This window comes from Tachysurus vachellii, chromosome 17 (assembly GCF_030014155.1).
Source record: "Tachysurus vachellii isolate PV-2020 chromosome 17, HZAU_Pvac_v1, whole genome shotgun sequence".
NCBI lineage: Eukaryota > Metazoa > Chordata > Actinopteri > Siluriformes > Bagridae > Tachysurus > Tachysurus vachellii.
In genome coordinates this window covers 1,087,933-1,115,000 of record NC_083476.1, presented here as the reverse complement: position 1 = coordinate 1,115,000, position 27,068 = coordinate 1,087,933, and the positions used below count along the sequence as shown (strand labels likewise).

General features: G+C 41.7%; 2 protein-coding genes across 3 annotated transcripts; one reads left to right on the top strand and one right to left on the bottom strand.

The window, feature by feature from the left end:
• Positions 1-410: 410 nt before the first annotated feature.
• Positions 411-4,156, bottom strand: grp (gastrin-releasing peptide). Its single transcript, XM_060891059.1, has 3 exons — positions 3,874-4,156; positions 1,286-1,536; positions 411-711 (listed from the first exon to the last, which is right to left on the bottom strand). The coding sequence occupies exons 1-3, from the start codon at positions 4,010-4,012 to the stop codon at positions 658-660; spliced, it is 444 nt and encodes a 147-aa protein (XP_060747042.1). The 5' UTR covers positions 4,013-4,156; the 3' UTR covers positions 411-657.
• An 11,307-nt stretch (positions 4,157-15,463) lies between these two features.
• Positions 15,464-27,068, top strand: znf532 (zinc finger protein 532). 2 transcript variants are annotated; one of them, XM_060891260.1, is made up of 9 exons: positions 15,464-15,587; positions 17,736-20,025; positions 20,170-20,351; positions 21,747-21,923; positions 23,023-23,185; positions 23,269-23,586; positions 24,940-25,052; positions 25,553-25,694; positions 26,299-27,066. In XM_060891260.1, exons 2-9 carry the CDS (start codon positions 17,761-17,763, stop codon positions 26,794-26,796), a joined length of 3,858 nt encoding a protein of 1,285 aa, XP_060747243.1. In that variant the 5' UTR covers positions 15,464-15,587; positions 17,736-17,760; the 3' UTR covers positions 26,797-27,066. The 2 variants fall into 2 exon arrangements, with proteins under 2 accessions (XP_060747243.1, XP_060747244.1); XM_060891261.1 differs by lacking the exon at positions 15,464-15,587 and adding an exon at positions 15,679-16,160 and having other exon boundaries at positions 26,299-27,068.

Here is a 27,068-nt window from a genome sequence, read left to right as displayed (position 1 = left end):
GTGGATGTTGATTCACTATTGTGTTGTGCGTGAGGTCACAACGATGGTGTGTCATTTTAAACGTCATGATGATTTATGTCATCGGCTCAGTTTTATTTACTAGGATTTAAAAAAAAATCAAACGAAGTTAAAATAAAAACTTCAGGATTGTTGAATGTTGCATTGTTGTAGAAAAACACCCTGAATGACAGGAACTAACCTTTATAACAATACATTTCTTTCTTTAATGAAAATATAATCCTAACGGTTTGAAATCTCTGTGGTTTGAAGGAGAAAATCTCTACAGAACAGAAATGGGATGATAAAATTTCCTGAGTGTTTAATTGTGAGTCCACGTCCTTCTGTTTGAGGTTATAAATGACCAAAATAATCAGATCTGAAGAGTAAAAACTGAGACCATCAGAGTCGTGTGTGTTTAAATCCCACAGGTTTATTAAGGTTTTATTGAACATCAGTCACACAAACAGCCCAGAAGAACACAATTAAATCCTCAGGCCTAAAAACACTGGCATTAAAATGAGAGAAATTTACAAAACAAAATAATAAAAGTGATCTGCGAGCGGATGTGGTGATCATGACATGATCAGACTGTGACGTCATTTCTCAGCTGCTTCCAACTGCACGGTTCTGATTACAGATCAGACCTGATGATCGTCTTCAGCTGGTGTCGGAATCTCTGGTGTTTAAAGCCAGTAAGAAAAACCTCGCTGCCTGGATCCAGAAAATCAGATGAGGAGACATTAGATGAAGTTATTAATCATTTTAAAGTTCTCTCACTCATTCATCTTCTACCGCTTATCCGAACTACCTCGGGTCACGGGGAGCCTGTGCCTATCTCAGGCGTCATCGGGCATCAAGGCAGGATACACCCTGGACGGAGTGCCAACCCATCGCAGGGCACACACACACACACTCTCATTCACTCACACAATCACACACATTACGGACAATTTTCCAGAGATGCCAATCAACCTACCATGCATGTCTTTGGACCGGGGGAGAAAACCGGAGTACCCGGAGGAAACCCCTGAGGCACGGGGAGAACATGCAAACTCCACACACACAAGGTGGAGGCGGGAATCGAACCCCCAACCCTGGAGGTGTGAGGCGAACGTGCTAACCACTGAGCCACCGTGCCCCTACAGAAAATCTTCATTTTCAAAAATAAAAAGATTAATTTTTTTTGCTTTTTTTATTTTGTTAAATATATTTAAAAAAATTTAAATTGCTCATGGAGAGATGCTCAAGGGGGAATTTTAAATAAGATTTAAACCCAAGAGTTCACCTGATTGACCCCTCTCTGTCTTTCCAGTTGCTCTTCTGGCCTTGTCTTCAGCTCCATCGAGCGCTCCCATCGTTCCCTCTCGTCTTCTGTGTCTCTCTTTGATCCAGACAGAACCTTGACGAGAGCCTTCAGTAGTCTGGACGGCTGTGTGTGTGTGTCGGCTTCTGCTCTGATTAAATAAGCCTGAGCGTCCAAGTCACGGTCGTCCGAGCTCGTCGTCTCGTCTACGCTCTTCTTACCCATCAGGTGTCCTGTGGAGAAACACCGGGAACTGTTAGATTGACCAATCATGTCCAGTAAAGTATTAAATACTAAAAGAAAAGTAGAGATTATTTACAGATCACCCTAGTGGCCCATCTGAGGACTCTTTCTTCCAAAAGCTTTACTGTAGTTTTCCAGCTCTTATGGTTTGTGTAAGGTTTTTTAATAATAGCATTATGGTGTGGATACTAATGAATGATTGCACTAACTAACTAGGAATATCAACATTCTCCTCAGTTGTGTTGGTGAATTACGCAGAAACAAACTCAGATAACACTGAAATTACAGTTAGCATTAAGCTATATCTGAACTTCCAGTAGTTCTGCTGTATTGAGGAACATCGGCATTGAACTTTGGATCAAAATCCATCTTCAGAAGTTTACTACGTTGCCGTTCATCAGTATGACAGAACACTTGTGATCAGGTTAGCTCTCAGTGCTAAGTGAAATTCCATCGGATTTTTCAATCATACAGAAATAGTTTTTAATAATCAGAGAGAAAATCACGTCTGTTTCATTTCCCTTTAGTTACCAGCATCATGCTAGCTAGAAAGCGCATAAACCATAAACCTGGTTTGTGTTAGCCATGAAAAAAGATGAAGATTTATTGTTAAAGGATCTGAGGAGTGTTTATTAACACCGTCATCTTGTATTTAACCTCTTAGATACTTTGAGCACTATGAAGAGTTAAAGATCACCAGTTCTTTACTGTAGTGATTTGTAGCTGCGTCACTGAACAAAAGCAAAGCGTCCGTCTGAAATAAAGAGCGAACGCGCTTCATTAAGTGGTTCTTTAATAAAATCAGTGATGTCACTGTCATTGTCTCTGATTGGTGCTTTAAAGCATCGGCGAGCGACAGAGTAAAAACCAAACAAAACACTTTAACGTCCTCCTGTTCGAGGAGGCTGTTAGACGCTCGAGAGGCTGATTGAACAGAACAGAGACACGATGATCATCTGCTGCAGTTTGATATTAAACCATGAAACTGAGATTTAAAGGTAAAGAAAGGTAGAAGAGTGTGAGGATTTTATACCAATGAAGTTCCAGAAGATTATATACAATTACAGCAATGATTTATTTTTATTGTTGTTGTCAGTAAATGACTCCACCCCTTCTCTAACCAATCAGGATTAAAAAGTCAATATCTCAGTTTTCTTTCGACACAAAAAACTTTATTAAAAGACTATTTAAACTATTCAGCCAAGATTTTTTTTATTATATACGACACATTCTTACTAATTACATGTTATTTTAAAAAGGTGTGAAAAGAGAGAAAGATTTAATAAAAACTCTGACCAACACGAGTTGAACTGAATAAAGATAAATGTGTTAATCTCTAAAACAAACCACTGAAACTGAGCCAGAACTGAAGCTGAGCGACTGTTAATTAAATGTAATAATAATAAAAATAATTAATAATGAACAATCCTTTAGGTGTCAAAAGTCTCATTTCTGTGGAAAATGGAAAAAAAAATGGAGTAAAACTGAAGACAGGTGACTTTTTGTCATTTCTGAGGCAAAAGTGACTGAGAACAGAACAGGATGATTAAAACAGACAGAAAGCACACAAGGTGTTTTTCTGCTTCTGGAGATTGGCGTCTTGTCGCTTGACACAATTCGATTCTGAGTGTTTATTAAACACCAAACTGCCAAAGACGAGTACAGACCTGTCTGAAGTCTCAGGACTGTGTTCAGATCATTTAGAAAATCTAAGAAAGTCACAATGGTGTCCCATGTTTTTTTTTTTACTTCCTGCAGATTTTATCCTGATTTTAATCTTCATTCTAGAATGATTTATAACCTCACTGTCCTGTCAACCAAAAGGAGGAGGAGTAGGAGAAGTTGAAGAAAAAGAAGAAGAAGGGGAAGAAGGGGAAGATGAAAAGGAGGAGGAATAGAAGAAGAAGAAGAAGAAGAAGAAGAAGAAGAAGAAGAAGAAGAAGAAGAAGAGGAGGAGGAGGAGGTGAATAAGAAGACAAAGAAGAAGAAGATGAAAAGGAGAAGAAGAAGAAGAAGAAGAAGAAGAAGAAGGAGAAGAAGGAGAAGGAGATAGATAAGATCTCTTTCTTATGACTTTCCTTGCAACTGTTTTTAAAAGAAACATATAAATAAATAAACAAATAGATAAATAAATACATAGATAGATAAATAAATAAATAAATAAATAAATAGTTTAAGTGGAATAGAATTTCCAAGATTTTTTGACTGGCTTTAAAAGTTAACATTAAAACTTCATTCAGAGTTTTAGTCTGTACTTTAAAATAAACCTCAGTATGTAATATTAAAACACAGCCGTATTTATTACAACAGACAGACACGCTGCTCACCCACAGCCCAGTGGTTTCCTCGTGCGAACACTAACTTGCCGCTCTGTGCTTCGTTATGGAGCTGAGCGTCACAAACCAGGAAAAACAGCAAGACGGCCGACACCCAGACGACGAGTCTGTATCTCCAAAGGACACACATGACGATGAAGATACACGGCTGGACTTCTACTACTCCTCCTGTGCAGTGCTGTGGAGTGTGTATGTGTGTGTGTGTGTGTGTGACTGAGTGAGTGTGTGTGGAGATCAGAGTATTTATACCAGAGCAGGACACAAAGCAGGTGAACAGCCTGAAAGCTTAATGACGTCCAAAAGAGCGTCATGTCAATCAACAGAGAAACAACGTTTAGTATTCAAGGCAAAATGTCAAAGGCTTAATATGGTGATTAATATCATAAGGACCGGCCTCACCCCCGCCATCCACCCCTCTGCTGTCACGCCCCCACCATCACCCTACTGAACGATGGACCTTTTCTTCTGATGGAACTGATAAATGCTGCTTATTTTTCAGGTTTTTCATTCCCCAATCTGCAGGACGGATCTGTTCCCTATATAATGTACCTCGTTTCTTTGTTTACTTATTTTCCCTTTTCGTTGTTTTCACAGTTTCCCTCTTTATTGGTTTTACAAAGCAGCACTTGTTTATCTCTTCCGTTCTTTCCACCGTCCTCATTTCCTTATGATCTCAGAAGAAATACACCTGTTTGTCGAAGAACCCAGAACACACAGCATCCAATAAAGTCCAAGGATGGATCAAAATTTCTGAAAAGATCTTGTTCAGGGTTTGTTTATATAAAACCGTTCTGTGAAGTAGACAGTAGAAGAACAGAAATCATTTTTTAAAAGGGGGGGGGGGGAGGAAGGAAGGGAAGGAAGGAAGTAAAGAAGTAAAGAAGGAAGGAAGGAAGGAAGGAAGGAAGGAAGGAAGGGAAGAAGCTGTCCACCAAAAATCACTGAGCATGTAAAGACAGGATGATTCAGAGAAGCAATCAAGAGAACAAAGATGACTGTGATGAAGCTCCAGAGATCCAGAACCATAACCATAGCCCTGGCATGCAGGAAAAATGTTTCCACAGAGAAACAACTGTATGAAAATATATGGCACGTAGCGGCCTGAAACTCAACATCACCTGAGACCATCACGGTGAAGCACATCATTTTATGGGGAAGCTTTCCATCAGCAGGGGATGGGAATCTGGTGAGGGTTAATATGGTGTGTGTGTGCGTGTGTGTGTGTGTGTGTGTGTGTGTGTGTGTAATAAATATAAAATTTTAAGTTTATAGGGAAAAATATGAAAGGTTCTCCTAACATCTTGCTCTCTTTTATGTCTCCAAACATTAAATCCTGTTATCCAGAATAAAGTGAAAAGTGAATTGAAAACTGAATCCAGAGTTTTTAGAGTGAGGAAGTAAGAAACTTTTAAAACTTATTCTGAACTCGACCTCACCTAGTCCTGGTCTTGTCACAGTGTTCACACTGTTCATTAATAATAATGGACAAACATCTGAGGATCGTCTTCCACGACTTCCTCATAGGGTCGAGTAGCTCGGACTCAGAGGACCAACAGAATCCAAAAGAACAAACATACCAAATATTTATTGTGTATTGGATTCAGTTTTAAATATATATCTATTTTTTTATCGTAAAATGATCAAGGCTTGGAGTCACAGAAACTAGTCAATGCCTCTTTGCCACTGCCTTTGGGAAGCCCCTGGTCTCCTGCCTCAATATTATGAGCCACATGGAGGCTTTGCATCGCTGTAATCAGCTCTGAGTGACGAGTGTTTATGTTGCTAGGATTCTCTTACCTTTAATTCAACATGGAAACAATAGAGTGACAGATGAAGAAGCAAATTGAATCACAGAGAGCAAACACCATCGCTCAGGCTGATGAAAGAATATTACACACTCGGATAAGTCACAGAAATATCTCTATTGTCCTGATGGAGCACTTCAGGGAAGTTAAAGTGGAGCTGCTGGTAAAACAAACCAAACAAACCTGCAGACAAAAGCAGAGAATTATGCGAGCGTTCGACCCAGGAGCCTCGACACACACTCAGGCTTTATCCTCCAGTGAGCCTATCAGTGTCACTTAATGATAACTCACAGAGACTCTCTCTCTCTCTCTCTCTCTCTCTCTCTCTCTCTCTCACACACACACACACACACACACACACACACACACACACACGTATTTCGGGAACAGCAGGTAACCTTTGGCATGAGAAGGCTGGGGATTCCTCAAACTAAACTGTAACTAAAACACACACACATATACACACACATACATTTTACACACACACACACACACACACACACACACACACACACACACACACACACACACACACAAACACACACACACTTCCTCCTACCGCCCCTTATAACTAAACACTGAATTTAAGATGATATCGAGCGCATTTAAAATGATATCTGTTTTCTCCACTAGAGGGCAGTATTAATAAATTGTAGCTTGTAAGAATTGCAAACGTTAAATTGTTTATAAATCTGAAATACATATAATAGCTAATATTCATATTTCGTTATATTTGGATGTACATATGGAAATACACTTATATTTAATTGTAGTTTTAATATTCTTTCTGTAGATGTTTATTATAAACAGAACATTAAACAAGTGGTATCTGTTAAAACCATCAGTGAGTGCTGAGTCTTCTTCTTCTTCTTCTTCTTCTTCTTTCCAAACACACAAATCAAATTAATATTAATTCAATTCAACTGAATTGCCATCGGCACGGTGGCTTAGTGGTTAGCACGTTCGCCTCACACCTCCAGGGTTGGAGGTTCGATTCCCACCTCCGCCTTGTGTGTGTGGAGTTTGCATGTTCTCCCCGTGCCTCGGGGGTTTCCTCCGGGTACTCCGGTTTCCTCAACCGGTCCAAAGACATGCATGGTAGGTTGATTGGCATCTCTGAAAAATTGTCCGTAGTGTGTGATTGCGTGTGTGTGTGCCCTGTGATGGGTTGGTACTCCGTCCAGGGTGTATCCTGCCTTGATGCCCGATGACGCCTGAGATAGGCACAGGCTCCCCGTGACCCGAGGTAGTTCGGATAAGCGGTAGAAAATGAGTGAGTGAGTGTGAGTGAATTAAGCCAAAAGTGTGTTTCACGTTGCTTATTCAACATGCGTATTCCTCACTGCTCACATAATGTGAAATTTATCAGACAGCAATAAGGCACAGGTTTTACTCTGGCGATCTTTTAAAACACTGCTGAATGAGAGGCATGAACATGAATCTGGGGCTGAAATGAGTGCAGCACACGGCGAGGCCTCTGAGCCTCCACTGTGCAGAGGAAAGTAGATTCAAGATGAAAAGGTCAGGCATTAAACAATGGTAGATACAAATCTGAGAACACTGCGCAGAGTGTGCCCAAGGTTAACTGTCACTAGAAATCCTGTCAGAAAACAACCTTCTTCTGTAATGCACCCAGATTATAAGAATGACACTATTTTGGAAAACAAGTTCTAAAAGAAAATATTTTGTTTCCGATAAACTGTCAGCGATAGATTCCAAGTTTATGAGAGTGTTAATGTCTAGAAACAGCCCTAAAATATCTGTGAGCTGGATGTGAGGACTTTATAGCCAGCCATCTCACAAACTAATTATCGTTGTCACTATACTGTTTAGAAGAAAAAGAAAGATTATTTTTAATCATATCATCACATGCCTCAGTGGGAGTCTATTAGTGGAACTAAACAAGATGAGGCTTCATATAGTTTTTTACTCTTCTGTTTTATTTCTAAATGTTAAAATTATAGAAAAGAACTAAAGACTTCTGTTTAGAAAAGTGTGTGTGTGTGTATGTATGCATGTATGTGTGTGTCTGTATGTGTGAGTGTGTATGAGTGTGTATGTGTATGAGTGTGTATATGTGTATGTGTGTATGTGTGTGTATGTGTGTATGAGTGTGTGTATGAGTCTGTGTGTGTGTGTGTATATATGTGTTTATGTATGAGTGTGTGTGTGTGATTCTTTTAGTGACCAGTACAGAGTACTGGTCACTAGAGTTCTACAGAGTTCTCAGGAAGCCCCACAATGAGCTACAATAGTCTGTGTGTGTGTGTGTGTGTGTATGCATGTATGTGTTTGTATGTGTGAGTGTGTATGAGTGTGTGTGTATGTATGTGTATGTATATGTGTGTGTGTCTGTTTGTATTTGTGAGTGTGTATGAGTGTGTATATGTGTGTATGAGTCTGTGTATGTGTGTGTATATGTTTGTGTGTGTATGTATGAGTGTGTGTGTGATTCTTTTAGTGACCAGTCCAGAGTATCTAATGCACTCAGGAATCCCCACAATGTGCTACAATACTCGGGGGGTGGGGGTGGGGGGTGTTACTGAAGTGCCCTAGAAACATTTAGGACACATGGACGTGTGTGTGTGTGTGTGTGTGTGTAACGAGTCTGATCACGTCGGGGCTGTAATGAACTAGAGAAAGGCTCAACATAAACATAAGATATTTTACATCGTTGTTTTTTAAATGTACCAATTAAATAAATTCGACGTTAAAAAGAACGAACAAAAACGATATTTGTAAGCGAGTTGGCGGTACTTCCGGTGTCGTCACTCGCTTCCGGTCAACAGCAGACTGGTCACCGCGGGGGCTCATGGGAAAGTAAAATATATCATAACAAAAAAAGCATAAACATAAAAAATTTAATAAATTCAAAGTTTAATAGTATTTTAATTTTACATTTTTATTTGTTTTATTCGTTATAAATACACAGTTCCGAGTTTTTTCATATCGTGTTGTGTAAATAAACTACAACGATATTTATTCATTAATACAATGTTTTTATATCATGATAAAAATGCGTAGCGCAAAGAATTGTGGGTCTCCTGTAAAGCTGCAGTTAAACGGTGATGTCCTGTGTGAAGTGAGAACAGTAATAAAGACGCTGAGGATCAACTGCGCATGCGTAGGAGTTTTGCGTTGCTGTTTTTACGCGAAACACAGATTGATAGGACACGCGCACAGACAGGGAGTCACGTGACTGCTGGAAGACGCTGGGGGTGGGAGCAGCATCATCAGCATCAGCATCATCATCAGCATCATCATCATCCTCTCTTGCAGTGTCTCCCAATGCCTTTCAGAATGAGAAAGCAAAATGTGTCCATCATCAAAGCCTTTTAATTTTATTTCAGATTGCACGTTGGCTTTTGTTGCATGAAATGCACTGATATTTGTCTCTTTTTTTTCTCATCCTTCCCCTTCTTTATCTTTCATGCACCTCATTTCATCCTGCTGTGGTGATGAATGGTGCAGCAGGAATCATGGCTGGCCTTCTTGCCACAGCCATTTATCTTTTTTTGCTTCCCATCTAAGGAAGAGATTTCTCCTCCCATCTGAACAAAAAGCCCTGCTTTACAGTAGCGCTCAGGTAGGTCACAGTCTCTCTCCTGTTTGTCTTTTTAAATCAGATGTTTCATTGTGAAGTTACACAAGGCCTGAGATTACATAATAGATTGTGCTTATGCTCTGTTCCACACACACACACACACACACACACACACGTCTCTGTATGGGTTTATTCGATAGCGTTTGCTTGCCTGTTCCTGTTACATCGGGCAAACCGTTCCTATGTTCTACTGAGTGAACTGATTCATTCCATTCGTTCATTCCTTCAGTGGAGGTTAGAGGTTACGAGGTTTTGTTTGGCTTTGGAGGTTTGAGGGATCTTGGGTACCTGTAGTGTGTGTGTTTAGGTTGTGGTCACAACTGCAGGGGATTTACAGTACTGACATTTACTGACAGTCCTTTCATGTGTATTTATTATAAAAATAAAAAAGTCTCTGTAAGGATGTACATGATAAAAGAGTAGAGTCTGACATGAGCTTTATTCACATGGGATTAGTTTTACATGCAGAGGTGATGTAGAGTAACATCTTTATTACTATTCATCAACTCAGTCATTTGTGTGTGTTTTTGCCCTATTCGTGTGGGATTACTTTTACACACTTGTGGAACTTTACTCCAGATCTCAGCATGTTTTTTGAAACTCTGCCATCTTTTAACCTTCCATAAAGGACGTATGTAACGATATAGAAGTATACAGCTGTAGGTATTATATCAGTAGTGTAGTACATCACATTAGATGCCTCAGTATCTGTCAGTGTATTCTGTAGGAAAGGACTTTACACCCTGGACAGAGTGCCAACCCATCGCAGGGCACACACACACACACACACTCTCATTCACTCACACACTCACACACTATGGACAGTTTTCCAGAGATGCCAATCAACCTACCATGCATGTCTTTGGACCGGGGAGGAAACCGGAGTACCTGGAGGAAACCCCCGAGGCACGGGGAGAACATGCAAACTCCACACACAAGGTGGAGGTGGGAATCGAACCCCTAACCCTGGAGGTGTGAGGCGAACGTGCTAACCACTAAGCCACCGTGCCCCCCTAGGAAAAGACTTGTGTAGTGATTTTTAAAGCAGCAGAGATTAATATAAAGCTTATTATAATGTAATGATCTGTGGGTATTATCTTTCAGGAAGTGTGTTTATTCCTGCATCTGGAAAAGTGACAGCGTCTTTTACTTACTATAAAACGCTGTATAGAAATAAAAACATGGTCCATAAAGTATATATACTCTCACAGAGTAGATTTGGACTTGTAATGAAGTGAGTTCATTACTTATTTAGTTTCTGAAGAAAGCTGACGCGGCTTGAGGCGTCCGACTCTGAAGTAAGTTGTATTTAGACAGGATTAATCTGATAGGATACAGTATATAGGGTGATGTCATTACAGCAAGTCTCTGAAACTTTTGAAAATCTCCAGTGATTAAGGACGTGTCCCATCTGAAGTGACTCGTAGGTAAATTCCACTTTATCCTGCAGAAAAGAAAGATAAAAAGAAGGATTTTTCTTATGATTATTGTAATCTTTAATCAGCCGAGGTTGAGACGAGGCTCAGGGCTGTTAACCGAATTAGTGTTTAGCACGTTCACCTCACACCTCCAGGGTTGGGGGTTCGATTCCCGCCTCCACCTTGTGTGTGTGGAGTTTGCATGTTCTCCCCGTGCCTCGGGGGTTTCCTCCGGGTACTCCGGTTTCCTCCCCCGGTCCAAAGACATGCATGGTAGGTTGATTGGCATCTCTGGAAAATTGTCCCTAGTGTGTGATTGTGTGAGTGAATGAGAGTGTGTGTGTGTGTGCCCTGCGATGGGTTGGCACTCCGTCCAGGGTGAATCCTGCCTTGATGCCCGATGACGCCTGAGATAGGCACAGGCTCCCCGTGACCCGAGGTAGTTCGGATAAGCGGTAGAAGATGAATGAATGAACTAATTAATATTATATCATTATATTCAGCAGCTCTGTTATATAATACATATCATATAAAGTCCTTTTTTTCATATTGTGTTAAACACAACGTGAGAGACTTGATTAGAGATCGTGATGTAAATCCACAGGCTTTTTTTTTTAGGATGCTGTTTGTTACACGAGTGACTAAGTGTCCAGGAAATGCACATCATTTCCTGCTGATTTACTGCTTCGTGTGTCGATGATGCGAAGCTCCGCTCCGCTTTTACACAAACACGCGTTACATGCTTCGTGATTTTAACCCAGAGCTCTGTGTATTCTGAGATGAAGTAAAAGGTAAAAGTTGAAAAGTCATGACGGTGTTAGAGGTCAGAGTTCAAACCGAGCGCTCGTCCTCGGCTCTGCTGCCTTCTAAAAGATAAGAGAGCTGCGAGAGCTGCGAGAGCTGATGCCTCCTGCTGATCTGATATCAACCCAAATAGCACACTGACTTCATAATACAAATCATAGAACAAGACTAATGTAGTCGAACACACCGTCAGATCTCTGGCGTCGTCGTGCTTACGAACTGAACCGCGTTCTTTTATTTGTTTCTTTCTTTATTTTGGATTACAGCAGCGTCGTGGTTTATCGAAGCTCCCACAGAAACGTTATCTACAGCCTCTGGAAAGTGTACAGTAACAGCACAGTACGATCATCTCACGTGCTCATGAGTGGAAATCCACCAGCCAATCAGACGCGAGTGTGTAATGAACTTATATTTTGGAGCAGATATTAATGATGAAGCGAGTTCCCTTGGATTCAAGTTAACTTCCTAAAGGATCATTTTTGAAGCACAGTGTGTAACTCAGACTGAACGATTTATTAACTCCAGTGAGGAATATAAATGTGTAGAAACCTTCAGCCCTATTGACACAGGATTAGTGTGAAGCAGGATGATGTCATTGTTCTGTGGGATCTCTGCTCCGTTCTGTCAAGTCGATCATTTCTTAGAGCTTTTGTCTGGCTGAAGGTCCAAACAAGTCGATGTAACTGATGATAGATCAATAATAAAAGATACTAAGAAGCACAGCAAGAACAAACACTATATAAGCAATAGGCCAAAAGTTTGTGCACCACTGATCACACTCGTGTGTCTTTGTTTATCATCTTAATCAAGATTTATTCCCTTCCAATCTTTCCTACTATAATAAGCTTCTTCTTCTCTTCTCTTCTTCTTCTTTTCTTCTTCTTTTCTCTTCCCTTCTTCTTCTCTTCTTCTTCTCTTCTCTTCTTCTTCTCTTCTCTTCTCTTCCCTTCTTCTTCTCCTCTTCTCTTCTCTTCTCTTCTCTTCTCTTCTCTTTCTTTCCCTTCCCTTCTCTTCTTCTTCTCTTCTCTTCTCTTCCCTTCTTCTTCTCTTCTCTTCTCTTCTTCTCTTCTCTTCCCTTCTTCTTCTCTTCTCTTCTTCTTCTCTTCTTCTTCTCTTCTCTTCTTCTCTTCTCTTCCCTTCTTCTTCTCTTCTCTTCTCTTCTCTTCTCTTCTCTTCTCTTCTCTTCTTCTCTTCTCTTCTCTTCTTCTCTTCTTCTTCTCTTCTCTTCTCTTCTACTTCTCTTCTCTTCTCTTCCCTTCTTCTTTTCTTCTCTTCTCACGGCTCATGGTTGAGTGTTCATTAATTCAGCTACAAGAGCGTTAGTGAGATCAGACTCTGATGTTGTGATGTTGAAGAGATTCCAGTTTCACTTCATCCCAGAGGTGTTCAGTGGGGTTGAGTCAGAGTCAGGGCTCAGTGCAGGACACTTCTTCACTCCAACCTTCACCTCCACACCATGTCTTTATGGAGCTCTGGGGCTTTGTGCACCGGGACGTTGTCGTGTCTGCGGATCTTAGTGAAGGGAATTGTAAAGCTTCTGCATACAGAGACGTTCTAGTGTAGTTTGGGGAAGAGCAATGTATGGGTGTGATGGTTAGGGGTGCACATACTACTGACATTAAGTGTAATAAAAACAATAGAAAATAAACATCAGCTCCTCGTTACAACACACTTTACATTTATAACATGACACTACATATGACTACATATCACTCGATATACATCTTCTTTAACTAAATCTGCAACAGGTCAGTGTTTATAGGAGTAAAGATAATACAATATGAACAATATGCTTTAAAAACAAACCAAAACATTTCTGCACCTAATATATTTTGCTGTTTACTTTTCCTTAAAGCTCACTGAATTTTTTCGGAAAACCGTCCTCAGCGTCATTCGATCATCATTCGATATTTTATTTGGCCTCCGACTCACTGGAGACAAAAATCTCTCGCTCTAACGACTGATGTGTGATTATATATTATTACAGCAGCTCGGTGAGTCTCAAGACCAGGCCCTGATTACACACACACACACACACCACCCCTGCAGAGCCGTCACAGCTCCCCAGCCGCCATGATGTCTGGCCTTTGTTCTTTTTTTTTTTTTTTTAAATTCCTCTAAAGGTACACAAGATCCCATCTTCTAATCCTTTCGTTTGTTCTTTTCTTCTTTCTTTCCAACCTCTCCTGTTGCCCCCCCCCAGCTCTCTGGCTTCGGCAGCTGGTTGCGTTTGCGAGCCAGTACTGTCTCTTTTGACACACACACCACACACTCACACACTCACACACACACACACACACGTAGACAAAAGGCCAGAGCTGCCTGTCGAACACTGCCCCCTTTTTCCTTTGCATCTGCGAAGACACAGGGTGACCCACAGGACAGGAGGAAGAGAAGAAATGAAATAACAAAATATTAAACCACATACATATACACACAAATACACAAACACACACAGATACGTATTTACTGCAACACACAGAAACAGAATGGGGCCTGGATGGATCGGGATGCAGCATTTGCACGGATCTTGGAATCATGGAAGATTCCCAGTAGACGAAGCAGCAAAGAGATTTAGGGTAGGCACCAGTTCGTATATGTTTGCATTGCTCTGTGTGTGTGTGTGTGTGTGCGTGTGTGTGCGTGCGTGTGTGTGTTTATGGCCTTTTGTTTTCTCTCCCTCAGTTAGAGACGACAGGATGCTTGGGTTGCCCAGGACTGAAGGACAAGACAGCTGATTTTAATTGACAAAAACCCTCTCTCTCTTTCTCTCTTTCTCTTTCTCTCTCTTTCATTCTGGGAGAAGACGAAGGAGAGGAAGCAGGGACGTTGGATAAAGGGAGAGGAGCATGAACCGGAGAGAGTGAGAGAGTGAGTGAGTGAGTGAGGGGGGGAGGTAGAGCAGGAAAACGGAAGAGCAAAACCAGTGCTGCAGAATGGGGTAGAAACGGAGAGGCAAGAATCAAAAACGAGGCCAGGTACCGAGCCGTGTTTACTGTTTACTACTCCTCCTTCATCTGCTTTTTTCTTTTCTTAGGAAACACACAGGGGCAGAGAGAGAGACAGAGAGAGAGAGAGAGAGAGAGAGTGCACGATGCTCTTCGTTACTGGCTTGTTTTCGGCTTCCATTACCATCTTAACGCCATCCATCCATCCATATAAACCCATTCGCGAGCCTGCCGTGTGCATGTTCACTGTCCACGAGAGTTCATGTCTGTTTTTCAGGCCTAGTCCTTTCTTCAGAGGAGCACTCGAGGTCTCAGGCCATGAAGGTTTAACGTAGATGACATCAGAAATGACTTTTAGCCGCATTTTCCTGTATTTCAGCATTTGTTTTCAGTAATTGCGTGTAATCTACAGGTCACACCAGGATCGTCGAGACTCGAAGGTTTCTGGAAATAAAAAAATCTGACCTAACATGACTATCTTGACAGGAATGTTCCAGAACTGATGGAAATGTGTGTGTGTGTGTGTGTGTGTGTGTGTGTGTGTGTGTGTGTCCTGCGAGGCTGCACTGCAGCACACACAATATGTGAGAGGACCGGAACCGGTTGAAACCGGTTTGAAGCAGATGAGGAACAATGCAGTGACTGTGCTACAGGGCAGAAAGCAAGGCTTCAACACCGAAAACAGAGAGCAAATGAAGCTTCGGTGCATGTTAGCAGGGTCATGGCAGGGTTTTATACGTCAGGGTTCTTCTATTCATCGCATGTTTCCATGTTTGTGTTCGAGACAGGGCCGGATAGCAGGAGCAGCCATGATGGAGGAGGGAAAAGACACACGCTAACAGCTTTTTTTTGGGTATCGTGTTATCAGTGAGGCTGCACGGGCCGAGCCGCTGTTTGTCAGGCGTAATGTGACCCATGAGTGCTGCAAGGGAAAGTGGGATTTTTTTCAGTGGAGAGAGAGAGAGAGAGAGAATAGAAGGAAGGAAGGAAGGAAGGAAGGAGGGAGGGAGGCAGGGAGGTGTTCGGTGGTGGCAGAGGGCGAGAGAGTGGTGTGTTTGAGGGGGAGGAAGGAAGGAAAGAAGGATGAAAGGAGATTGTTTTGCAGTAAAAATGGTCGGAAGCGAGGGTGAGGAGTGCTTCATTTGCATGCTTTCACTACTCTGTGTGTGTTTGTCAGGATCTCTGACTGAATTCTATCAGGCGTTGCTTTATGTGATCTGAGGCATTGGATTCGTATGGTTGCTTTGCTTGCTGGCTCATTTGGAGGCCTTAAGCTTTTTTCCTTTCGTTTCTGCATCATAACCTCATTTCTTTTTGCTGTGTTTGTAACGTGTTTGTGAGTGTGAGTGGATGAATGTATCTATGGAGGAGAAGGAAATGGAGAATGAGGAGGAGGAGGAGGGAGAAGGCCATTTTGGCCCTGCCTATGCAGAGCGTGCAGATGTTAATAACAGTAATGGAGGACAGGCTGGCTGCTGTGAGCTCCACCACTAGAATGCAGGCAGCAATGGGATTAGCGATGGTGGCTAACCCAAATAGCCAAACCTCACCTTTCTGGATTTGAGCTTTTCTCAGTACAATGAGATTTTTCGTGTCACAACACGGTTTAGGAGGATGTTTGGCCAAACCTGCTTGTGTTCCTTCACGTTACATCGGGATACTTCGATTAAACCAAATTAAACCAGTTCCATCTATCTAGGTTAATACATGTTTTATGCTACATCAGTACATTTTACTTTTTATTTAGCAATCACACACCTGGATTTGTAGATTATTGGTTACAAGCCGAGCTACTGTTACCCCAAAATCGACTATTTCTACATACATACATACAGACATACATACAAACATTCAAACATACAGACATACATACATACATACATACACAAAAACATACATACATACACAAATACATACATACATACATACATACATACACAAAAACATACATACATACATACAAACATACAGACATACATACAAACATACATACATACATACAAACATACAGACATACATACAGACATACATACATACAAACATACATACATACATACATACACAAAAACATACATACATACATACAAACATACAGACATACATACAGACATACATACATGCATACATACACAAAAACATACATACAAACATACAGACATACATACATACAAACATACATATATACATACATACACAAAAACATACATACAAACATACAGACATACATACATACTGACATACATACATGCATACATACAAACATACAGACATACATACAAACATACAGACATACATACAAACATACAGACATACATACAAACATACATACATACATACATACATACATACACAAAAACATACATACATACATACAAACATACAGACATACATACAAACATACATATATACATACATACATACAAACATACAGACATACATACATACTGACATACATACATGCATTCTTTTACACAGCACCAATGTGCCAACAGTCCTTAGATAGTTACGTTAAAGGACATGGAATGTCGACAAAACAAGTTCCTGTTGTCACTTAGGTTATAGCTGCTATATGTCACTTATGTTATAACAGTTGTTTTTCCACCAGACTTAATTTATTGCAAACAAAACCAAAACTTGTTACATTACCAGGAAACTGAGAAGTGTCAATTCCTATTTGCTGAAGGCATTAGAAAATTGTCTGTTATAAAGCGCTGACACTGGAGTCTCCTTCCATAAATGCCAAAAAAAACCTCACCCAACTTTTTAATTGATTTGTAACATGAAGCGTCTGCTAAACGAATCTGTTACTATAGAAACGATAACGTATTAGAACGTATTTATAACTGTATATTTTTTTTCTTGTCAGAGCTACTGTTATAAAAAACTCAATCAACACCTTCTGACCAATAACAATCCAGAATTCTCAGATCCGGTGTACTGTACATGCAGCACATCCGATACCCAGTGCTAATACAGGTGATGTTGTGATTGCAGGATTTCCAGAATGTTAAACCCCATGCAAAGCATCCGACAGAAACAAAGACTGTGGCTCAAGTGAAAGGATTATCTGTAATTCCACATAATTCAGTTTTACGCAATTTGTGAGGCAAAAATAATTCTTTGTACTAAAAATGGTTGTATTTTTAAATATGCCAAATTACTGCTGCAAGGACGCGTTCCAGCAAAAGCGTCCATTTATAATTCATGTCTTTTGTAATTGTTTTGACACCGAATTAACATTATATTTATTGTTTATGTCGTTTTCTTTCAAAAGGGTTTTAGCTCATATCCCTAAGACCATGGGCGACATGAAAACCCCGGACTTTGATGATCTACTTGCGGCCTTTGACATTCCTGATATGGTCGACCCCAAGGCCGCTATCGAATCCGGCCACGATGAACACGAGGGGCAGCTCAAACAAAATGTTCACCATGATGAAGACTCCCATGTTCCCTCGATGCCAGATGTTGGAGTGAGCGTTATTGTCAAGAATGTTCGAAACGTCGATGCCAACGATCACTCGCTTTCAGACAAGGATATCCATTGTTCAGTAGGGAACGGAATGCACAACGGGTTCATGGCCATGTCGCCTAATAACAGGTTTAGCAAAGATGGCGAAAAGCATCAAAAAGTTGGAAATCATGGAACAGAAGTGACTGGCTCCAGGTATAACCAGTTTAGTCCAATTTCCAGTGCTGACGAGTTTGATGATGATGACAAGATCGAAGTAGATGACCCTTTGGACAGGCAAAACAATTTACCTTGTTTTAGACCAAATCCTCTTACAGGACTTAAGAGAGAGGAGCTTTATTCTAATCTTTCAGGCAATGGTTCATTGAAGATGGGAACTAATGGCAATTACAATCATTCAAAAACTGAAAACACTAATACCAATGGTACTTTAGGAAACCCAAATGCCTACGATCCTCCAAAACTAAGGAAAACTGAGGACCAACTCAAAGAGGTACTTTGCGGCCAAGATGGGAAAGAAGGAAGGGAGCCAGTAGTTGGGTTGAGTATGTCCAACCTGTCTCAAGCCAAGGCTAAATCATCAGCTAAGCTCTCATCCTGCATTGCTGCTATTGCTGCTCTGAGTGCAAAAAAGGCCAGCACAGACGTGACAGCTGCTGAACCCACTGTCACTAATCAGGACTCTCCAAAAGAGGCTAAGGAGAGTCCAAAGGTGACAGAAAAGATTCCAGAGCAAGAGTCAGCCCTGGAGCTTGCCAAGAAAATGCTTTCCAAACAGCCAGAGAGTCCGTGTAGTGTTACCAGTGAGAACAGCAGCAAAGGGTCACCCTCATCCCCTGTAGGATCCACCCCTGTCATTCCCAAGGTGCGTATTAAAACCATTAAGACGTCTTCAGGCCAGATCAAGAGGACTGTAACAAGGGTGTTGCCGGAGTTTGACCCAGAAGGTCTGAAGAAAGGTATCGACTCGGGATCCATTGTGGTATCTTCCTTTTTGTCGTCTCCCACATCAAACTCTGTTTTGTCATCTCCCACCCGAACGTCACTCCCAACCACAGTGATGGCAACTTCCGGAGGTTCAACCATTGAAGTCACAAAGCAAATGACCATCAAGCCTGTTGCTACTGCCTTTCTACCAGTGTCTGCAGTAAAAAACGCTGGTTCCCAAGTAATAAACTTAAAATTGGCTAACAATACAACAGTAAAAGCCACAGTCATACCTGCTTCATCTGTTCAAAGTGCCAGCAATGCAATTCTCAAAGCTGCCAATGCTATTCAGCAACAAACTGTTGTGGTACCTGCTTCCAGCCTTGCCAACACCAAACTCGTGCCAAAGACTGTCCATCTTACCAACTTGAACCTCCTTCCTCAAGCTACATCAGCCTCAGAGCTCCACCAGGTTTTGTCTAAACCCCAGCAACCCGTTAAACAAGCCATGATGCCCAGTCAACCCCCTAAGAAAGTGTCTCGTGTGCAGGTGCTGGCCAGTTCCCAGAGTTCGGTCGTGGAGGCGTTCAACAAAGTTTTAAGCAGTATCAACCCTGTCCCGGTGTATGTTCCAAACCTTTGCCCTCCCTCCTCATCATGTATTTCTTTACCATCCCGTGGTTATAAATGCCTTGAGTGCGGTGATTCTTTTGCTCTGGAGAAAAGTCTAACTCAACATTATGAAAGAAGAAGTGTTCGCATTGAAGTTACGTGCAATCACTGCTCCAAGAACTTGGTCTTTTACAACAAGTGTAGTCTCCTATCCCATGCCAGAGGACATAAGGACAAAGGTGTGGTCATGCAGTGTTCCCACCTTATCTTAAAGCCCATCCCTGCCGATCAGATGATCTTGGCTCCCTCCGTGACCTCTAGTGCTCCCATTTCAACTACAGGGCAAAGTTCTTTTGCAGGATATCATGGGAAAAGTGAAACAACAGTGATCTCCGCACCTTCTTCTGCACCTGTAGTGGCTGCCATGCCCTTAGATGAAGATGCTTCCCGAGTGTGTCGATCAAGTCTTAAGTGCTTGGAGTGTAACGAGGTATTTCAGGACGAGTCATCTCTGGCCATGCATTATCAACAGGCTGCTGAGTCAAGTGGACAAGTATGTTCTCCCGCACTTATGTGATCTTTAAAGCTTTGAAACAAATGTGCATGCAATACAGTATGAAAACAGCACAATGTGATCTCTATGTATAGCTCTTATATTCTTTTACAGTACCTTCTTTTTATTCTCCTTCTGCTGCAGAAATCCTGCACCATCTGCCAAATGCTGCTGCCAAACCAGTGCAGCTTCGCCTCTCATCAGCGAATCCATCAGCACAAGTCTCCGTACATCTGCCCAGAGTGCGGCGCCATCTGTCGCTCCGTCCATTTCCAATCCCATGTCACCAAGAACTGCCTGCACTACACGCGGCGAGTGGGCTACCGGTCAGTCCCCGCTTCAGCTCATGTGGTCATTAATTCATTATTTCATCACGTCCTATCATTGTCTGGTTACAGATGCTTTTTTTTTTGCTCATATTGTACATTTTGCTAAACAGCTCAATTTTAAGTTATTTGTACCGAGCAAGCATTTAACTGGTCATTTATCTGCACCCTCAGCAGCAGCGTTGCCAGGTCTGACACATCATTCTGTGTCTGGACTCTTTTCTTGTCCATAGGTCTGGTTTTGAGTTCTGGTATTTAATAACCAAAAGATCAGGTGTCTTCATTTTCATAGCTATTTTTTTAATAATAATGATTTCTAAGAATTCTGGATCAATTCGGTATCTCAATGACACTTATTTTAAAAATCAATTCTTAGTACTGGCTTAGTGGTTAGCACGTTCGCCTCACACCTCCAGGGTCGGGGTTCGATTCCCGCCTCCGCCTTGTGTGTGTGGAGTTTGCATGTTCTCCCTGTGCCTCGGGGGTTTCCTCCGGGTACTCCGGTTTCCTCCCCCGGTCCAAAGACATGCATGGTAGGTTGATTGGCATCTCTGGAAAATTGTCCGTAGTGTGTGATTGTGTGAGTGAATGAGAGTGTGTGTGTGCCCTGCGATGGGTTGGCACTCCGTCCAGGGTGTATCCTGCCTTGATGCCCGATGACGCCTGAGATAGGCACAGGCTCCCCGTGACCCGAGGTAGTTCGGATAAGCAGTAGAAGATGAATGAATGAATGAATGAATTCTTAGTACAATTGTTGTTGAGTTCTAGATTCTAGATCCTGATTGGTTAGAACGTGACAGCTCATTTTGTTTGGAGCAGACACATTCGTTCTAATAGTTTCTATAGCAACAGCTCTTTTGTAATGACTTGTATAGCAGATGCTCATTATAAACTACTTTAAAAACTCAATTATTCTGTAAGGAGATGTTTATTCGGCATTTAGGCAAAGAGTCTCATGAGTCAGCGCTTTGTATCAGTCAGAGGTAAAGCTGTAACTTTAGCTTTAATCTTCTGATTAATATACCAGGATAGAGGAATTTACAGTTTTTGCAGTTTCTCTCTATTAATTAACTTTAAGAGAGAGAAAAGAAAAATGAGAGGTTAAAAGTTGAGAAATTGCAGTTGTATTAGAGGACAGAAACACTTTGTGGACTGGTGGCTAGCTAAGAGGAAACTCAGCATCACTCCACAACTACTGTTGTTGATTCATTTCTTGTAACAGCATATCTGAATATCGTGATATTGGAGTCCTTTAAAATCCTACAGACCTGGCAACCCTGTTCAGCAAGCCTGGAGCTCTGAAATGAAATTACAGATCTTTTTGACATGCAGCTTAGTTCAGAATTCTCTGAAGGTGCAAGTCCAAATCCAGTCCGTTCACTCGTTCCTCCTCAGGTGTGTCCACTGTAGCGTGATCTTTGCTGACGTCACTGCTCTCAAGTCACATACCCAGGGCTCTCACTGTGAGATCTTCTACAAATGCCCTATCTGCCCCATGGCCTTCAAATCTGCTCCGGGGACTCACTCGCACGCCTACACTCAGCACCCGGGTGTGAAGATCGGAGAGCCCAAGTGAGTCTAGTTTTGATTATGTATACAGTCTGTACGTTAGTCTGATTTTACATCATGAAAAGACTTCATCTGAGAAGGAGATAAGAAGATAAATGTTCATTTGCTCTTGTGAACTTTGGCACAACTGCTAATTCCAGTAGCGCTGATTAAAATGAACAAAGCGTTTTTTATACGTAATTAATACGCAGGTCAGATCATTTTTTTGCACTCACACACACACACAGAAACACACACACACACACACTTCCTCCTGTGATGTTTTGTTTCCCAAACAGTGACAGAGTAGAAGATCATTATCCTCAGTAGCTTGTAGATGTTTTTCTCTGGCACACCCAGCCTCTCCTCTCGTCTGCTAATCAGCGCTCGTTAATGAAAAGACCAGGTGGCTCCTTTGTCTGTCAGGAAACATAATCACACTTCGACTAAACAAGCCGTGACGTGTGTATTGACTCTCGATGACACGTGCGAGTGAACGTCTTTCAGTACGGCCAGTTTGGTCCACGTTAAGTGACGGGATTTTTCCTCATTATAACAGATGTGACTGTGATTGAAACACATCCTGTTCGCTCCGACTCTGTTTGTTTATCATGGAAGAATGTAATTAGTAAGCGATGATCCAATATATTACAATACTACTGTTTTCCAGGAAATAATTAATCGTTTAGCGATTAATCGTTTCAGCCTAATGTAGGATTTATAATGTGACGCTAATATTTGTTGTCGATGGAAGGAGACTCCAGTGTCAGCTCTTTGTAACAGATAAAGGTAAAGAAGGTAAAGCTGAAACTTTAGGTTTTAAGGACAGAGGAGTTTACACTTCTTTGTGGCACTTTGTTAATGGTTTTGATTTTTTTTTTATATCGTATTAAATATAATAGAAGAAATAAAAACAGTTTTTTAATTTTTTTATTTTTTTCATATCGTATTAAATATAATAGAAGAAAAAAAAATTGTTTTATAGCTGTTATAAGTCTGTATATAACTCTGCTATAATATAACTTGTTTCACGGACATTCAGAATATCAGTGTAAAAAAAAACATTTCATCACCATGGCAACCTTTTATTTTTTTATTTATTTATTTTTTTTTTTTTTTGTAGGTTGATCTACAAATGCTCCATGTGTGATACGGTCTTCACCCAGCAGATTCTGCTCTACGCACACTTTGACCAGCACCTTTCCAGTCAGAAGGTGTCTGTGTTCAAGTGTCCCGACTGCTCCATGCACTATGCCCAGAAGCAGCTCATGCTGGATCATATTAAGGTGAAGAGGGAAATGAGATCTGAGCACCGCAGTGTTCAGAGCTGCTTCTGGATCTCCGTAACCCTGATTTTGTTTCGTTACAGTCAACACACGGGACGCTTAAAACCATCGACGGTCCCCCAAACCTCGGCATTAATCTCCCGCTCAGCATCAAGCCCATCAACTCCATGACCTCCAACTCCAACAGCAAAGACTCGGGTCCCCTGAACAGCCTTGACAATGGGGATAAGAAGCCCTCGTCTCCGGTGAAGAAAACTGCCTACGCGACCGACGACCGACACAAAACGTCTGTCTCGTCCTCCGTGACGTCCTCAGGTCCTGGCTGGACATGTAAGGAGTGTGATCGTCTCTTCACACAGAGAGAGGTCTTCGTCGCTCATATGAAGAGAGAGCATGGGAAGGTAATAAACCCAAGATTTCTTACAGATAATCAAATGATAAATAATCAATGACAAGGTGATGAAGGTGTGATGGAGTGGAGCTGCTCGTAACAACCACGGAGTGTTTTATTCCTCTTTTATCACAACAGTTTTACAGCAGTTACAATTTTTGACTTTAGACGGGGTCGTCTAAAAATTAGACGGGGTCACGGTGGCTTAGCGGTTAGCACGTTTGCCTCACACCTCCAGGGTTGGGGGTTCGATTCCCGCCTCCACCTTGTGGGTGTGGAGTTTGCATGTTCTCCCCGTGCCTCGGGGGTTTCCTCCGGGTACTCCGGTTTCCTCCCCCGGTCCAAAGACATGCATGGTAGGTTGATTGGCATCTCTGGAAAATTGTCCGTAGTGTCTTATTGCGTGAGTGAATGAGAGTGTGTGTGTGTGCCCTGTGATGGTTTGGCACTCCGTCCAGGGTGTATCCTGCCTTGATGCCTGATGACACCTGAGATAGGCACAGGCTCCCCGTGACCCGAGGTAGTTCGGATAAGCGGTAGAAGATGAATGAATGAATGGATAAAAAAATAGACACTTTATTTTTATCCATTTATTGTTACACAAGTTCGTTACAGTTGTCACGTATATTATAGCTACAAACTGTCTTTCCTTCAGCAGCTTCTCTTTATTTTCTCTCTTGAAGTTAATAAGACAAAAAAAAAAAAACACGACAACCAAGAAACTGCAGTGAAGTGGACACTGGAGACTCCTTCCATTTGTGTTAAACACTTTTGTCTTTAAGAAAATTTCACACGTCCTGTACGTTGAATTTTTGTCCTGAACAGCCGAAACCTGTTACGACACGTCCCCGTGCTTCACCGACTGAGCGAGAGCGGCCTGTTCCGAGTTCGGGGTTTCGTGTGTAATTTGGAACAATCAGAAATCAACAGTACGAAGAGGAAACGTGACGATTCTCTAGAGTACTTCCCACTGAAGCTGGGGTTAAATAGCCTCCATGCTGAAATAATGGCTTCCAAATGATCAGGCTGAGAGGAGGATAATATTAGAGCTTTAAAGTAGAAATAATAGACTTTGCCTGGGGGTTAGTAAAGTCGTGACGTGCGTGTTGATGAGTCTGAAACACACAATGAGGTGATTAAAGCGGCCGAGCGCCCTGGACGAGGGCCGAACAGCGGGGAAGGTTTATTGTTGTCACGAAAACAAATTCACGAGCGTGTTTTGTAGCTGTAATAGGCACATGATTAAAGCCGTACCCACTGTGAGCGTTAACCAGACGTCTTGTACGTCGGTCCTTACGTATAAGTTTGATCCAGACATCAGTGTTTCTAATGTTTTTCTCTCTTTCTCTTTTTCTCTCTGTAGCAGCTGAAGAAACATCCGTGTCGTCAGTGCGACAAGTCCTTTAGTTCCTCACACAGTCTCTGCAGACACAATCGCATCAAACATAAAGGCATCCGCAAAGTTTACTCCTGCCCGTGAGTATGGTCGAGTCCGTCTGCTGCCGAGTCCGTGTGAAAATTAGGATTAAAAAGATCGAATTTTTATTTTTATTATGAAAAAATACCAAAAACCGATGATACGGTTTTTATAAATATTAAATATTTTGATATAAATATTTTATAAATATTAAATGTCTAAATAACTCTCAAGGCTCTTGTATGTAAAAGATTGACCAACAATTAAATCACTATAATATCTAATAAATATAAAAAAAAATGTTGCGAAGATGTTCAGGAAATTCCTCAATTTTATTTAGTAAGATCATTATCTCAGCTCTTTAACTTCTTCCCTCACATCCACCATCTTATTAACCAGAAGTCAGTCCTCTTTCTTATAAATAAAATGTCAAAGTCTTTTTCTGATAATCCGATTTTATTTCTTATCACATGCTCAGAGCAGATTGCTGTGAACATGATGTTGTTTTGTAGTGACACACTTAATAAAAGGAACATCGTGCTCTGATTTCTTCCCTCAGTCACTGTCCAGACTCCAAACGTACTTTCACCAAGCGGCTGCTGCTGGACAAACACATCCAGCTGAGACACGGCACGAAGGAAGCAGAGCGAAGATCAGCGCTGGAGTCCAGCAGCACGGAGGAGGCCGCTGTTAAAGACCAGGTGATGAATACTTACTGTATAAAACATCATTTACTAAACGAGTGTCTTATTACTCGTCTTAAGTGTCTTATTACATGTAACACCGATGCTTTACATACAGAGGAGTCAAGGAATAAAACGTTTTATGAAAAAGTTTCAGCCTGTTTTAATTTTAGGCTAAAGAGCTAAAAACCAGACGAACATCTAGATAGAAGCTGCATCTCACACTGAAGAGCGACTTCTTAGAGGAACATATAATATTAATATTGACTTTATTTATGAATATCAAAATTTGATGACTTCTTTTTTCTGCTCTGAATACACAGAACTTTCCCTGTGTAAACATTTAGACTTAGGATTAGGGTTAGGATTAGGGTTATGGTTAGGATTAGGGTTATGGTTAGGATTAGGGTTAAGGTTAGGATTAGGGTTATGGTTAGGATTAGGATTAGGGTTAGGATTAGGATTAGGATTAGGGTTATGGTTAGGATTAGGGTTAGGATTAGGGTTAGGATTAGGGTTATGGTTAGGATTAGGATTAGGGTTATGGTTAGGACTAGGGTTAGGGGTAGGGTTAGCTCTTAAATCTCAGCACTCTAATGTTCTTGTTTGTTCGTGTGCTCAGGTACGGAGTCCCAAACGAAAGCTCAACTCTGACGGCGAGGACGCTGAAGAAGAGGAAGAGGAAGAAGACGAGGAAGAGCACCGTGAGGGGATCCCCAGCCACGAGCGTGCAGCCTCCTTGTGCCCTCAGCCCATGAAGAAGCTGAAGGTGAGCGTGTTAAAGACTCACAGATGCGCCGTGTGCAGTTTCTCCACCACCGAGCTGACACTTTTCCAGAAACATCTCCCGTCGCATAAAACGGACGGCTCGTCGCATCAGTGCTCCGAGTGTGGCCTGTGCTACACGTCACGCCACTCGCTCGCACGCCACCTCTTCATCGTGCACAAGATGAAGGAGCCTCCGTGCACCATGCAGCAGGAGAACGCTCCCAACGTTCCGGACACGCAGTGCAGGGTGTGCGGCAAGACGTTCGACGCGGAGCCGGCTTTAAACACACACATGCGCACGCACGGCATGGCCTTCATCAAATCCAAGAGACTGAGTGCAGCTGAGAAGTGACAGTCCGATCTCAAACACTTACACAGGACTCAGTTTGAGACGGAACCCACCTTCATAATCAGAGACACAGAGATACAGAAGCAGGGATAAACCTGGGAAAACAAGGAAAAGTGACAGGATCCGACGGAAACGTGAACACAGGAGATGTGCGGAAAAACACGGCCTTAAACACGTCCACGCACACGAGGGGAAACACACAGCTGAACCACAGAGAGACGTTCCCCATCTCGCTCCTGCATCTCTGTGCGTCTCCAGTATATATATATATATAT

Excerpts from the sequence above, each read along its gene's own strand:
- grp (XM_060891059.1), bottom strand. The coding sequence starts at position 4,012 with ATGTGTGTCCTTTGGAGATACAGACTCGTCGTCTGGGTGTCGGCCGTC. Across the intron at positions 1,537-3,873 it reads AGGAAACCACTGGGCTGTGG|GACACCTGATGGGTAAGAAG; the intron begins GTGAGCAGCGTG and ends GTTTCTCCACAG. Across the intron at positions 712-1,285 it reads GACAGAGAGGGGTCAATCAG|GCAGCGAGGTTTTTCTTACT; the intron begins GTGAACTCTTGG and ends TTCTGGATCCAG.
- znf532 (XM_060891261.1), top strand. The coding sequence starts at position 17,761 with ATGGGCGACATGAAAACCCCGGACTTTGATGATCTACTTGCGGCCTTT. Across the intron at positions 21,924-23,022 it reads GTGAAGATCGGAGAGCCCAA|GTTGATCTACAAATGCTCCA; the intron begins GTGAGTCTAGTT and ends TTTTTTTTGTAG. Across the intron at positions 23,587-24,939 it reads TGAAGAGAGAGCATGGGAAG|CAGCTGAAGAAACATCCGTG; the intron begins GTAATAAACCCA and ends TTCTCTCTGTAG.